Source organism: Sinocyclocheilus anshuiensis, unplaced genomic scaffold, assembly GCF_001515605.1.
Source record: "Sinocyclocheilus anshuiensis isolate Anshui unplaced genomic scaffold, SAMN03320099.WGS_v1.1 scaffold842, whole genome shotgun sequence".
Lineage (NCBI taxonomy): Eukaryota > Metazoa > Chordata > Actinopteri > Cypriniformes > Cyprinidae > Sinocyclocheilus > Sinocyclocheilus anshuiensis.
Genome location: NW_015536509.1, coordinates 305,985 through 320,389, shown reverse-complemented (window position 1 = coordinate 320,389; position 14,405 = coordinate 305,985). Strand labels below are relative to the sequence as shown.

Sequence of the window (14,405 nt, the reverse complement as noted above, 5' to 3'; positions counted from 1 at the left end):
ATCTCTTTACTTAAATACATTTAATTTGGGATTTTTTGCTGGTATTGTTCTTTGTAATATTAGCCCTTAGTGCTAAAACTTAAGGTTAATCTAATTGCTTTTTAAAAACATTGTAACATATATCCAAATCTTGTTCATCTTACACAACATTTAATAACAATCAAAGAAAAGATAAAATAAGACATTAATAATTACACAACAAAGAATGTTAAGGGCAGTTGTTCTAGATGTTCTTTCACAAATGTGTGGCTTCTTTGAAGATATAATCATAATGACAGCGCATAAGTGAACCGCGGGCAGCTTTACAAAGTCATTGAGGTTCTAATCATGAGACGCAGGGTGTACATCCAGTTAGTCCTTGATATGCCTCTTATCAGCACAGTAAAGCAAAAACATTTCACATGTTTCACTCTTAACAAAGGAAATACAAAAACACATTCTCTGACTCAAAAACATGCTGCAATATTGCTGTTATTGCTAAAGAGAAAAGGTGAACTTTCATCATCTTTCGTCACATATTTCATCATGTCAGATCATGTCTTTTGGAGTGTATAAATTGTTGAGAAGTGCTGCTCCTAAACTCAAAGTACAAATCTAATGAAATAAATTATGTGTTTAATGTACAAAACATTAAATGTATTCTAAGTTGAACTGTTTTCATAACTAAACCTCACTTAAAAACTGGTGTTGATAGACACTTTTGAAAACAAATTTTATGAGAACTACTGACCTTTCAATACTTAAAGGGACAGTTCACCCAGAAATGGTCATTCTGTCATTATTTACTCACTCTTGTGTCATTCCAAACCTGTATGACATAAGAAGGAACATAAAAGAAGATATTTAGAATATCTCAGTGTTTTCTGTCCATTCAATAAGAGTCAGTGGGGTCGGATGTTGTTTTGGACTCAATTAAATGGACAAAAAACAGTTCAAAATATCTTCTTTTGTGTTCCAAAGTAGTAATAAAGTCAGGTTTGGAACGACAAGTAAATCATGACAGAATTTTCATTTTTGGGTGCACTGTCCCTTTAAAATATGCATCAGCCTGCATATTAAATATGACAACAAAAATGTATGCAAATAACACAATATACATATGTAAATGTATAACAGAACATAATTTAAACTAAATATATCTTCTAACCGGCAAACAGTTCCTGATGTATTTTGCAACACGTGTGTTTTTGCTTCCTGTCTTTGAGGCCCATTTACAGACCATATTGTTGATGGCAGGCCCGTAGAAATTTCTGCAGATTTCCACAGAACTGAAATGTCCATCAGTCCGTTTAGTCACTACTGATACTTTCCTTGACCTCAAGAGGCAGCGTGTCGAAAAGATGATCCTCCACGAAGAGAAGGTTTTTCCGAAGAAGGCGACACTGGCCAACCTGGAATGGAAGGCAATCCAAGCAGTTCCCTTTGAGCTCAAGATGAGACAGCTGAACTAACTGCCCAATCGCCTCTGGGACGGAAGTGATGCTGTTATGACCCACACATAAAACCTTTAGTTTGGAACATTTAAACAGCTGACAAGGCAAAACTTCTACCTTGTTCTCTGTAATTGCGAAATGTTGAAGATTGTGAAGGTAACCAACCTCCACTGGTATACTTGAGATGCAATTGTGGCTGAGGTCAATGTGCCTCAGCTTGGGCAGATGAAACAGAGCTGGAGGAAGAGTCTCCAGTTTATTGTGACAGATAATGAGGGACTCCAGACTCTTTACTAGGCCTATCGATGGTGGAATGGCAGTGATCTTGTTGCACCACAACTTTAGGCACATCAATCTTCTCAGGTGCTGAAAGCTGATGATCTCCTCAATGGTCCGGATATTATTATTCTTCAAATCTAGTTCTTGCAAGTTAGCCAAGCTAAATATGGCATGGGGGATCCTCTCCAAATCACAGTTCTGGAGCTCCAAATCAACCAGGCTGGTCATCTTCTTGAGACTGTTCAATACCAATAACTTAGTCCCATCATTGTGTATCACCAGTCTGGTGAGATGAGGCGAGAGTTCTGTTAGATTAGTAGGTATTTTGTTGAGATTGCTTTTGAGGTACAATGTCCTCAAGTGTCTCAGATCTCTCAGTGACTCCAAACCTATCATCTTGTTGTGTTCAGAGTTCAAGCTCCCAATCAGGTTCAGTTCCTTGAGGCTCCTCAACAGATAAATCCATGGTGGGATTTCTGCAACATCAGTAAACTTAATGTGAAGGCATCGCAGATGGTCGCGGAGAAAAGTGAAAGCAGTTTGTTCGACTTTAGCGGGGCAGTGATACAGATGTAGTTCCCGTAGGTTGGTCATCTGAGAAACTTTGGCTGAAATCCTGACCTCAGGAATAAGCTCTAACTTGAGGACTTCCAGATCGGTGAGGTCAAATACAGCATTAGGGAGTCCCGACAGCATAAAGAGGTGAAGTTCTTGTTCATCTTGAGCATTGGATGTCACATGCTGACGTATTTTTTCAAACGTCCACTCGTGGTTAAGGCTTATTTCTCGTAGTTTGTTCTCACTAACCTCAGATAGAAATACGCCGAATCGTTTGGAGTACAACTGGTCGTATTGGTCGACCATGTGTAGAAGAAACGCAAAGTCATTTTTGACATCAGGAATATCACTAAAGCTACTTTCCTCTCTGACTTTTTCAAAAGAGTACTCCTTAAGAGGTCTCCTGAAGAGCCAGTAGAGCGTATACAAACACACCAGTCCATAGAGACATATCATAGCCATGAAAGTGAAAACAAGTTTCCTCAACATGAATGCCATGTTGTGCGTGCAAAAGAACCGATCATACCCGGTCAAACTTTCAGTTTCAGGTTGGCATATATGGCAGAAACTGATCTTCGAGGCAAATGTTGATGTATAGCTCAAGATCAAAATGATCTTTAGTGCTTTTATCGCCGTCTGAGCCACGTAGAGTTTATAGATGAAGTCACTGTCTTCTACATGGACTCGAAATTTTCGCACTTTCTCAAAAAGAGCCTTGGCTTGTTCTCCATCTTTTTTGTCTAAAGTGGTCAGGCTAGGAGCTTCTGCAATAAGCTTTTCGGTTGGAAACTGCACTGTTGGAGTTTCCATCAAAGGTGTAGACTGACTGCTTTCCTCCGAGGATACGTGTTTCTGGAAAACCACACCGCCTGTGAACCTCTGCTTTTCCTCAGAATCTTCACAAGCGGTTTCAGACAAAGCTTTCGTTGTCCATGGTGATTCAAAGCACCGCCCCAAAATGGAAACAAAGTGTTCAATCTTTGAGCTGGTCTTTGGGTACTTGAACCAAAAATTGCTGCTTACCATCAGCATTATGGTGTGTATGAGAGCAAGGTAAGGGAAGTATTTGTTGTACCATGGTAGGGCCTCATGGTAGCACATTTGGTTGACAAAAACATACTGCTGATAGTCCAGATTTGTTTTTCGTCCTCTGGGTTGAGTTTGAGACCACATATCTTCTGCTTTTAAGGGGGTAGGTTGAGTGTTAAGAAGTCCGTGTGCAACGCTGTCAGGAAGGTCTCTGGTTGTTGAGGGTGCAGTGCCCAGAACTGATGTGGAACCTTCTAGTCGGTTTTGTGCTGCCTCAGGGTTTGTGCTTTCCTCAAGAATGGGAAGACATGCCACTTGGTCTTTGGACAATTGCATAGTCCCCGAAAATATGGCTAACATCAACATTATTACCCCAATATAATCCATGAACACGTCCCACCATGGTTTCAGAATACGGTAGTTCGGCTGGATGTCATTAAGGGAGGCAACTTCAGTTAGACTAAACATCCCTGTAATAAAGAGTAGTGCAGTCAGTGCATATGAAACCAGTGCATATTTGAACAGAATTAATTACATGTGAGTAATTGTACATAAGTCTATTACATGTAATCAACATTTAGAGATGTTATTGTTGTACACATTTGAAAGTCTTAGGTGTTTATTCCAAGATAAAATAAACAAATACTATATTTGATCGAGTAGATTTACATTTTGTCAGGTTCTTTTACTGAAAGTGACTTACAGTACAAATGTATAGGCCTACATAAGTGAGTGAGTTAAACCACACAGAGTGCATGTACTGACTGCATGACTTGACAAATGTCTGCTAGCCACATGTGGCTTCAAGTTACAACATGAAAGGTCCTAAACATGTCAAGAGTGTGTCATGTTTGAAATGGCACTTCACTGTGATGACTTACATGTTCGTGTGGCATGAGAAACACATGTCCATTCACTTCAGATACGATTCCTGATTCTAGGTTAAAACATTTTTGGCTGCCAATGTCGTATAAATAGCCCAATTCTGTTTTTAAATTCCCAGTGGCATGCGCACAGTTCGAGCACTGCTTTATTTGATGCCTGCTAGTTTCTCAAAGTGGTGCGTGAGAAATAGATTCTGGAAACACATGGCAGCTGTTAATCATTAGAGTTGTCTTTGTTAACCATTTATGGGAATTAAGAAATATATAAGCTAAGTATCCCACAATTCTAACTTTGAGGTGATTGCACAGCTGTGTCATTCCACACAAATAGTATTTTATGTGTCTTTACTTTGACTTTTATATATAGTGAACTTTCCAGGACAAGTTTAAGCGTCCTCCATCACTACAATTCACATTTTGTTATATTTGTCAGTAGGGGGCGATCGTAAAAATACAGAAAACTGTTTTAATGTACCGTATGTCAGTAATAAATTGTCTTAAGAAATACCTTGTCGTGTCAAGACACACAAGGTCAAATGGATAAAACTGTATACTATAAAATTGCACTGAAATTATTATCAGTAAACTTTTTAAAATCATTTCAGAATGGAAATGCACACACATTTAGTACATTTATATAATAATAAAAATAATAATAAATAAACCTGTAAATTTAAATTACAAACGTTTATAGGTTGTTCTGAAATGGATATCACCAGGCTAATGAAACATTGTCTTAAAATAGAAATATTCTCATTCGTATAATGCAGTCTGAAACGCTAAACTGCTGAACTCACATAACCTGCAACCCCAGGGAATAATGTATTTCTATGTAGTATGAAGAAATAAGTCCCTAAGACCCAGATAAAAACAGTAAAACGGTTCACTTACTGTCTCTATGCCGTTTTTCACTGGGATGGAAGAGTGCGCGGTCTCGTTATTTTGATTGTCATCTTGCTTAAGACGCTAGATTTGTCAAAAGTTGTCGTTGAGCAGGAAATGGACTACAAAAGTCAAATACCTAAACGCTACCAAACAATCTTCTTTCAGCATAGCAATGTAGTGTCCGTCAAGCACTGTACACGCTGTCCAGAGAAGTCTGAGTCCGGCGAGAGGTTTAAAATATGCGACTCTTTGTCCGACCTGCTACGACTTGTAGTTCAGCAGTCAAGATGACGGAGCTGTTCCGTTCGTCAACTGCGCATTTCATTGGACGCTGACAGCGTAGCGTTTATGAACGCACTGGATAAAGGTGAATTATCACCAAAAAGTCGTTTAGAGCTGCAGACGCGCATTGTACACAAAGCAGTGTTTTAGATTATTTTTTTTTTTTTTATTAAAGGTGGAGTCTATGAGGTATTACAGTTCTGACAGTCATAACTATTTAATGTAAGACTAACCCTGTGCACTCTTTCTTCTACTTTCTTTTCCTCTTCCTTTTATTATGCGGAAACTAGGACCCAGATGCTTAAATGGTGGAGCAATGTTTGGCTGGCACAGTGCGCAGGAAATATTTTGGTAACTAAAACCAACCCACCCCAAATGTTTTTTTCAAGTTTCAGCTAGTTTGTGAGAGGAACATAGATTTTCCTTTGCTGTCTGACTGAATCATAAACACGTGTATTTTTCTTCTTATTCTGTCATTTATTTTTTCCCATCAGTATTTGAATGCTTTTAATTATTCATAAAAAAAATAATAATCATGATATAGTTTATGGCATGCTTAGGCTACTTATACTTATTATTTCCCTAAATTACAGAAGCCCAAATGATCTACGCATTTCTACAGTTTATGCAAGTTCAACACACTTTATTTTACACATGCAGCTGCCATAAAAATAGATAAGATGTCATGACCTGTTTATCAGTGCATTTGCGCCTTTATTGCTCTTGAGTTTCATTAGAAGGGGATAGGTGATCCCTTAAGAGAGATATGAGTGTTCTCAGCATGATTATAAAAAGGCCCAACCCTTGGTTTTTGAGGGCACTACAAGTGGAATGAAACTAATAATAACTTTGTATGATATATCTGCATTATTAAGCACAACTGATTAAAGAATTTAGGAATGGTATATAATTTTCAAACAGAGCATGATTGTTGGAACTTTGAAATCCTTATCAGTAAACAGTGGAATTAAAAAGAACAAATAGTGACAAATATTTTTAAAATGAGACTGCAAATCACGTGCATTTTCCATTGTAGTCAAATTAAAACCACGTGCAATACTGCACCTGCAGTATGTTTCATACCAGCCATTTATTCAGTAGCCTACTGTTTATAATCAAATTTGAGCTAAAAAAAAACTACACAATTAGATGCATATTGTGCTAGGACTGGCTCTAACATCTAAGTTGGGCTGTTACAACTTCTATCAAACCTTCTTTTAATAGAAATAATTTTATTATAAAGAACATAGCAAATCAAATGTGAAAACAGGCATGAACAAAACACCTTAATTCCTGGAATGTCAGATAAAGAGACTACATCATGTGAAAAATATAACAAATTGAACATTTGAAATGTGGCGAGAGAAAAAAAAAACGGCATGTATTTAAACGCAAGAAACCTATCTTCGCATGTGTTGAACATGAATGAGTTTGTCGAATCATTAATTAGTAAATTTGGTCCGTGTGGCTGTCCGTCTCCTGTACACGTGACCTAGAAAACCTATAAATATGGGTAGCGGGCGTCCATTGTATTCAGCAGAGAGTCACTGCAGTGGACAACAGACGGTAATAGTATGGCGTCGACGAGCCGGTTAGTTACATTTCTGCTGGTTTTGTGTCTCTGATCTTGATCTGTAAACGCACGGCATAGATGACCTTTGAATCTGTCCAGTGTGGTCCTCCATAGGCGTTTAGTCGTAGTTTGTTGTCGTGCGTATAAAGGAGATCTTGGATAATGAATACACTGTCATTTTCTGCTAGCGCATGCCGGCTGTCCGTTCGCATCTTATGAAATAAGACAAAATGAGAGCTCATTGCTGCTAATAATTTTAAAATACAAGCAGTCAGATGAGTTGTTTCAAGTGCGTGGAAGGTTGAGATGCCTGTCAAAACCAAACCAAAGAGCATAGTCATCACAGAGATAACTGCACGCACATCACTATCCAGATGGGCACTTCAAAACTCTCAGGAAGTGATTCCCATTGATTATTTATCTAATAAATATCTTCTTTATTTATCCTGACTCATGTCTGCATTGTTGTGACTGTAACATCAGTGTTTAGTAGCAGTCATCTTGCTGTAACAGTCCAAGCCACCCTTCAGTCCACTGTTAATAATGAACCTATTCTGTATTATGACATGTTATTTTGATTGTGTAGCTGCTGAAAGGATCAGGGCAAAGGCAGATTCTTCAGTATTCTATTTTTTTAGGAACGGATTCATCATAATTGAAAAGTGATGCAAATTGAAGCTTATGATTGTGTATATATATATATATATATATATATATATATGTTGCACACATTTATAAAATGATGCATAACAAACCCTTAGCTGAGCATATGGCATATTCAAAATAATGGATAACTTAATAACAATACATTAGGGGTCAGGAAGGGACACTGAAAGTTGATGTGAAAAATGAAGAAAAGGAAAAATGATGAAAATAGATCTCTAATTAATCTGTATCCAATAAAAAAAAAAAAACGAATATGCCCCTGCTTTATATGAATGTCTGTGCTGGTTTGTTTGCCATCTTCTTGTAGTGTTTACTGTATCCTAATCCACAGACAAACAGTTGTTTTCTAATGTCAGTAGAGTTCAAGAGTTCATGTGGATTTTTCCTGACCTCTGGAATTTTGTCTGTTTTAGTGGAGCCTCTCTTCCCAAGGTGCAATGCCCCAATCACCCCGATGCAATACTGGTGGAGGACTACAGGGCAGGAGACATGATCTGTCCTGAATGTGGCCTTGTAGTAGGTATGCTTCTGAATATTAGAGCTTTAAAGGATTAGCTCACTTCCAGAATAAAAATTTCCTAATAATTTACTCACCCCCATGTCATCCAAGATGTTAATGTCTTTCTTCAGTCGCAAAGAAATTTCGGTTTTTGAGGAGAACATTCCAGGATTTTTCTCCATATAATGGACTTCAATTGTGGCCAACGGCTGAAGGTCCAAATTGCAGTTTCAATGCAGCTTCAAAGGGGCTCTACACGATCCCAGCTGAGGAATAAGGGTCTTATCTAGCGAAAAAGATCTATCTTTAAAAAATACAAATTTTTATACTTTTTAACCACAAATGCTCGTCCTGCACTAGCTCTTCTTCATGCGTTACGTAATCACATTGGAAAGGTCACGTGTGAAAAGTGAATGTGCAAAGAAAGTCAAATGCCCTTAACAAAAAAAGGTAAAACAACGATGTCTAGACGATTTTGAAATTGGAGGAGAAAATGAGATGGAGTTTTTCGTCCTACCCTACCTTTTTGACCCGGAGTACACAGACGAAGATTTAACTGCACGTGACCTTTCCAACGTGATTACGTAATGTGTGAATTTGTGGACGCGCATCACGGAGCTAGTGTAAGATGTGCATTTGTGGTTAAAAAGTATATAAATTCGTATTTTTTTAAGAAAATTATCAATCGTTTTGATAGATAAGACCCTTATTCCTGGATTTCGATTTCAAGTTTTCCTTTCTCTTTGGAGTGTTACAAGCTCTTGGTGCATAAAAAAAAGATCTGTAAAGTTGCAAAGACTAAAGTCTCAAACCCAAAGAGATATTCTATTTAAAAGTTAAGACTCGTCCACGCCCCCCTACTAAAACACCTCATTTAAACACGCCCCCACATGTCTACGTCACTGTGTGGGAAGATTTGCATAACACCGCCCAACTGTTCACGCAAAGAAAGAAGGCGTAACTTTATTTTCGCTGTAGAATTGTTGTTGCCGCCGCCGCCGCCATGTCGGGGAGACTCTGTGTGTTTCGTTGTGTAAGCGAAAATACTTTGTTTGATTTTCCAAAAGAGGACACGACTAGAAATCAGTGGTTAAGTTGTATTTACAACACTGTTCCAGAACAGTTCAACCCAAATATTCAGATGTGTGCAGCACATTTTACGGAGGACTGTTTCCTGAACCTGGGAGAGTAGACTACAATGCCATCTGTTCTGACTCACAGCCTGTAAGTATGTTTACATATTTAAAGAATTTGCCACTGATGATTCAAACGCACGTTTTAAGCAGTGTAGAGTAGCGATTGTTGTTTGTCATTTCTCCGATCACAAATGCAGACATGGTTTTATGTTTACACGGCGTGATATGCAACACAATGTGTAAAAAGACTGTATAAGTCATTATAATCAGTAATTATGTCCCCACTGGATGCAACAAATGCCTCGTTTATAATGGGTTTTATTGGTTTTGTCTCATTGCACCGGGACACGGCATCACAGTATGGTAAGGGGCGTAACATTTCCGTCATACGCTTGAGTTATTCAGCCAATCACAACACACTGGATAGCTGGCCAATCAGAGCACACCTCGCTTTTCAGACCGATGAGCTTTGTAAAAATAGACGAGTTTCAGAAAGGGGGGGCATAGAGGAGAAACAGTAATGTGTTTTTTGACCTTAAACTGCATAAACGCATTTCATTACACCAAATACACAAAATAATGTTCATTTTTAGCAACGTCATATGGCCCCTTTAATTTCTTTTCGACTGAAGACAGAAAGACATGAACATCTTGGATGACATGGGGGTGAGTAAATTATCAGGAAATTTTTATTCTGAAAGTGAACATCCTTTAAGTGGACATTTTTCATCACTAGCTTAATAAGACAATAAGCTTGTGGTTCCTTTCATTCTCAGGTGACCGTGTAATTGATGTAGGGTCAGAGTGGAGAACGTTCACTAATGAGAAAGCAACTAAAGACCCGTCTCGTGTTGGTGACGCTCAGAATCCTCTCCTCAATGGAGGAGACCTCACCACCATGATCAGCAAAGTAAGGAACTTGTCTGCCTATTTAATGACTTTGCATTTGGAAGGTTTGGAGCACAATTGTATGTCCTCATCATGATTTTTTTTTTATTTTATTTTTTTTTATATATTTCCCATATGATATTTCAGGGAACAGGTGCAGCAAGCTTTGATGAGTTTGGAAATTCCAAGTACCAGAATCGGAGAACCATGAGCAGCTCTGATCGAGCCATGTTGAATGCCTTCAAAGAGATCAGCACCATGGCCGACAGGATCAACCTCCCCAGAAACATCATTGTGAGTGTCTCAGCCTACTGTTATTGAATTAGATGGTAACGTAATAATGCAATGTAATTATGCTGCCTTCAAGTGCACCTGGGAAGTTGGGCATTGTGTATATCGTCACACATTCAGGTTGGAAAGATGACGGAGGTAGCCTAAACAAAACCAGAAAATTATATTGTGAACAGTTAAGCCAAATAACTACTACTGAATTATGAAAATGATTCATTTCAATCACATACTTTATGCATGAACAAAAATATTTAGTTTTCATAAAGAAGACCATGAGTTATTAACTTTACACTTTTCTGTTAGCTTCTTCATACATCAAACCATTTGATGAGTGAACATGATTGAAATACAGCATGCAAATTTAAAATAATTTGCAAAATCATTCATTTCCATTCACTACAGATGGTTTCTGCTCACTGATCTCTATATATAGATTTCAGAAATTTGATTTTATCTATTATAGATCAGGGTTTCTGTCATGTTTCACATCGACTACCTTCCGATGTCACAACTCAGCAACACGTGTATCATCTAGAATTCAGAGTTTCACATTTCTAAATACGACTGCCCTTGGTCATCCATTGACCAATATTTCCAACCTCACTTGGCAAGCATATTCCTCCATCCTCTCAGTAAATCTCTCTTTCTCTGTTACAGGACCAAACAAACAACTTGTTCAAACAGGTTTACGAACAAAAGAGTCTGAAAGGCAGAAGTAATGATGCGATCGCTTCGGCCTGCCTTTACATAGCTTGCAGACAGGAGGGCGTCCCTAGAACATTTAAAGGTTGAAACTGCATATTCTTTTTTATGATGTTGTTGATTGATAGACATTATTGTACTGAATTTATTGTGTCTGCCATCAACATTAGCTCAACTTATAGTGTGCAACAGTCGGGTTCTGGAATCCTGCTAATTTTCTCCATAATTGGTTGGAGGAATTGATTTTTAACAATAACTTAAAAACAGACTTGCTGTGAGATTGTTAATCGATGGTATCAAAGTTTGTAATATTGTAAATCATCTCATAGCTGGTTGGTTCATGGTTTATAACTCTTAAAAGACTTTTCTAAAATCCCTATGGGAAAAATACTTCCAGAACAAAGGCTGCTGAAAAAGTGGATGGGCACTTTTGCCCTCAGTAGCTTGAGCTTATTTGTTTGAGCGACCAATGGAAGGCAAAGGGAGTGTTCTGGAAAACCTCTTAGTTTTATAATGGCGCTTTTCCACTGCATGGTACGGCTCGGTACGGTTCACTTTTGGGGGGTTTTCCACTGGGTACAGTAACTGGTACCTGGTACTTTTTTTAGTACCACCTCGGTTGAGGTTCCAAGCTAACCGTATCGTTACCAAAACGTGACGTGTAAACTCTGCTGATCACGGATTGGCTGGAGAGAATCATCACTACCTGCGTCACAGAACTTGCGACACAAACACAACAGAACCGCTAGATTTAAATCAGCACAGCCAGCGAAGCATCGAACGCAACTGTTTTAAACGAGCGCACCTTTTTTAACAACCAAAAAGTGTCTGTTTCATTGTCTGTTGAGGAAGTACAGACGTTCCTCTCGTTGATAGCAGAGGAGCGGATCCAGCGAGCTTGATGGGGCGATGCGGAATGGAAAAAGTTTTTCAGGAGTCGCGGCAATAGAGGCGGCGCAACTATAAACGACATGTGAATAATCCCGCCCACTCTAAAGCGATACTAAACTGCAGTGGAAACGCAAACCGAGCCGTGCTGAGCCGAGTCATACCATGCAGTGGAAAAGGGCCATAACTGCAGTTGGTGATGCTACTGATGCAGAAATGACACACTTCACCTTTAGCATTATGCTAGATAACTCTATAACTGAAGATATTTAGCTATCAATATTCCAGCAGGTTTTGATATACAAGTTTGTAATCATTTCTATCTCCCTCCACCCCAGAAATCTGTGCCGTGTCTCGGATCTCGAAGAAGGAGATTGGCCGTTGCTTCAAGCTTCTCCTGAAGGCTCTTAAGACGAGCGTGGACCTTATTACAACCAGCGACTTCATGTCACGTTTCTGCTCCAACTTGGGCTTGCCCAAACAGGTGCAGATGGCGGCCACTTACATTGCCAGGAAGGCCGTTGAACTAGACTTGGTTCCAGGGCGCAGTCCGATCTCAGTGGCAGCTGCAGCCATATACATGGCCTCTCAAGCGTCTGCTGAGAAGAAGACACAGAAGGGTAAGTGAAAACAAATGAAGACTTCAAATTAGGGCTGTGCGATTAATCGAAAAAACAAAAAGGAATTTTGTAATGGTTTAATGGAAACTATAAGAATTTATGTGATAGTTTCTATTGTTTTTTTTTCAGCAGGGTAATGATACCCATACTGTGCTGCACATTATTGACAATATTGAGCTGAAGCTTGACTTTGCAAATTTAAAATCGCAAATTAAATCGCAATCGCAATATCTGTCAAAAAAATCGCAATTTGATATTTTCCCCCAAATCGCACAGCCCTACTTCAAATGCAAAAGCACTTTTATCAGGCTCCTATGTTTGTTATTTCATTTTAAAGGTGGGTTAAGGGATTTCTGGTAGCCAATGTTAACTCATTATAATCAGTGATGCTGACTACACCATAGATATATATATTTATCTATGGTCTACACTGGATGCGGCGCGACACCTACAAGTTTGTTTTGGTACTCGGACCGACTCCGTTTTCTAAAGCGTTTTTGAAAAAATACATACCCCACCTTTAATGTCAACAAAAAGGACCTATTCATTGCCAAAAAATGACTGAACCCAACCATAGGAGTCTGATAAAAATGCTCATTTTAGAGGAAACTTTCAGACGGCACTTAGTGGCTTTTGCATTTGAAGTCTTCAAATATGTAATCCAGTCTTTGTGATAATCACATACAAAAGGTGATATGTTAGTGTCCTTGATTAATGGAATTTATTTATTGTGCAGAGATTGGGGACATTACTGGAGTGGCAGACGTCACAATCCGTCAGTCCTACCGTCTCATTTATCCCCGCGCTGCCAATCTCTTTCCTCCAGACTTCAAGTTTGACACACCAGTGGATAAACTGCCTCAACTGTGAACACCCATGTGCCCCACTCTCACCGCTCTTTGTACTGTCTGAATTTTTGCCCTTTTCTCTTTGAAATTGGCAAGGTTTGCTCTTTCCTCGTGAAGGCACAAGCCTTTTGAAAAGACGACGGCAGGGATTCGACAAAGTACAGAAGACATTCCAAAATGTATCACTGATTGCAGGCTGTACTTTCATTTGTGTGTATATAAATTGTACATATTAGAGGCAGCCATATCACCCTGTAGCCCAAGACTGGTTACCCACTGAAGCTAAGCAGGGCTGAGCCTGGTCAGTACCTGGATGGGAGACCTCCTGGGAAAACTAGGTTGCTGCTGGAAGAGGTGTTAGTGAGGCAGCAGGGGGTGCTCACCCTGTGGTCTGTGTGGGTCCTAACGCCCCAGTATAGTGATGGGGACACTATACTGTCAACAAGCACCGTCCTTCGGATGAGACGTTAAACCGAGGTCCTGACTCTCTGTGGTCATTAAAAATCCCAGGATGTCTTTCGAAAAGAGTAGAGGTGTGACCTCGGCATCCTGGCCAAATTTGCCCATTGGCCTCTGATCATCATGGCCTCCTAACAATCCCCAAATCTACTGATTGGCTTCATCACTCTGTCTCCTCTCCACCAATAAGCTGGTGTGTGGTGGGCGTTCTGGCGCACTATGGCTGCCGTCACATCATCCAGGTGGATGCTGCACACTGGTGGTGGATGACCATGTAAAGCGCTTTGAGTACTTAGAAAAGCGCTATATAAATGTAATGAATTATATGTCTAAGTGAGAATTTGGTGGTTGCAACTAGGCATATTTCTTACTGTAACATTTTCTTTTGTAGAAGATGATTTTATTAGCTTGTTTGCATTATATTTAGTAACTTAAATAATAAATGCTTTTCAGAAAAGCATGGCGAACGTCTTGGAAATCCCCAA

At 39.2% G+C, this 14,405-nt stretch overlaps 2 protein-coding genes across 3 annotated transcripts; one reads left to right on the top strand and one right to left on the bottom strand.

Moving 5' to 3' along the window:
* Window positions 1–1,087: 1,087 nt before the first annotated feature.
* Window positions 1,088–5,333, bottom strand: LOC107691468 (volume-regulated anion channel subunit LRRC8D-like). 2 transcript variants are annotated; one of them, XM_016490075.1, is made up of 2 exons: window positions 5,075–5,333; window positions 1,088–3,769 (listed from the first exon to the last, which is right to left on the bottom strand). In XM_016490075.1, the coding sequence occupies exon 2, from the start codon at window positions 3,765–3,767 to the stop codon at window positions 1,290–1,292; it is 2,478 nt and encodes an 825-aa protein (XP_016345561.1). In that variant the 5' UTR covers window positions 3,768–3,769; window positions 5,075–5,333; the 3' UTR covers window positions 1,088–1,289. The 2 variants fall into 2 exon arrangements, with proteins under 2 accessions (XP_016345561.1, XP_016345567.1); XM_016490081.1 differs by lacking the exon at window positions 5,075–5,333 and adding an exon at window positions 4,181–4,226.
* Window positions 5,334–6,873: 1,540 nt separating this feature from the next.
* Window positions 6,874–13,688, top strand: LOC107691461 (transcription initiation factor IIB-like). Its single transcript, XM_016490063.1, has 7 exons — window positions 6,874–6,941; window positions 8,003–8,109; window positions 10,001–10,134; window positions 10,260–10,406; window positions 11,061–11,190; window positions 12,332–12,613; window positions 13,350–13,688. The coding sequence occupies exons 1-7, from the start codon at window positions 6,925–6,927 to the stop codon at window positions 13,481–13,483; spliced, it is 951 nt and encodes a 316-aa protein (XP_016345549.1). The 5' UTR covers window positions 6,874–6,924; the 3' UTR covers window positions 13,484–13,688.
* The last annotated feature ends 717 nt before the right edge of the window (window positions 13,689–14,405 follow it).

What these genes read in the sequence shown, in the direction of transcription:
- LOC107691468 (XM_016490075.1), bottom strand. Translation starts at nt 3,767, where the DNA reads ATGTTTAGTCTAACTGAAGTTGCCTCCCTTAATGACATCCAGCCGAAC.
- LOC107691461 (XM_016490063.1), top strand. An exon ending in TCACCACCATGATCAGCAAA is followed by an intron (nt 10,135 to 10,259) that starts GTAAGGAACTTG and finishes ATGATATTTCAG; the next exon opens with GGAACAGGTGCAGCAAGCTT. An exon ending in CGTCCCTAGAACATTTAAAG is followed by an intron (nt 11,191 to 12,331) that starts GTTGAAACTGCA and finishes CCTCCACCCCAG; the next exon opens with AAATCTGTGCCGTGTCTCGG.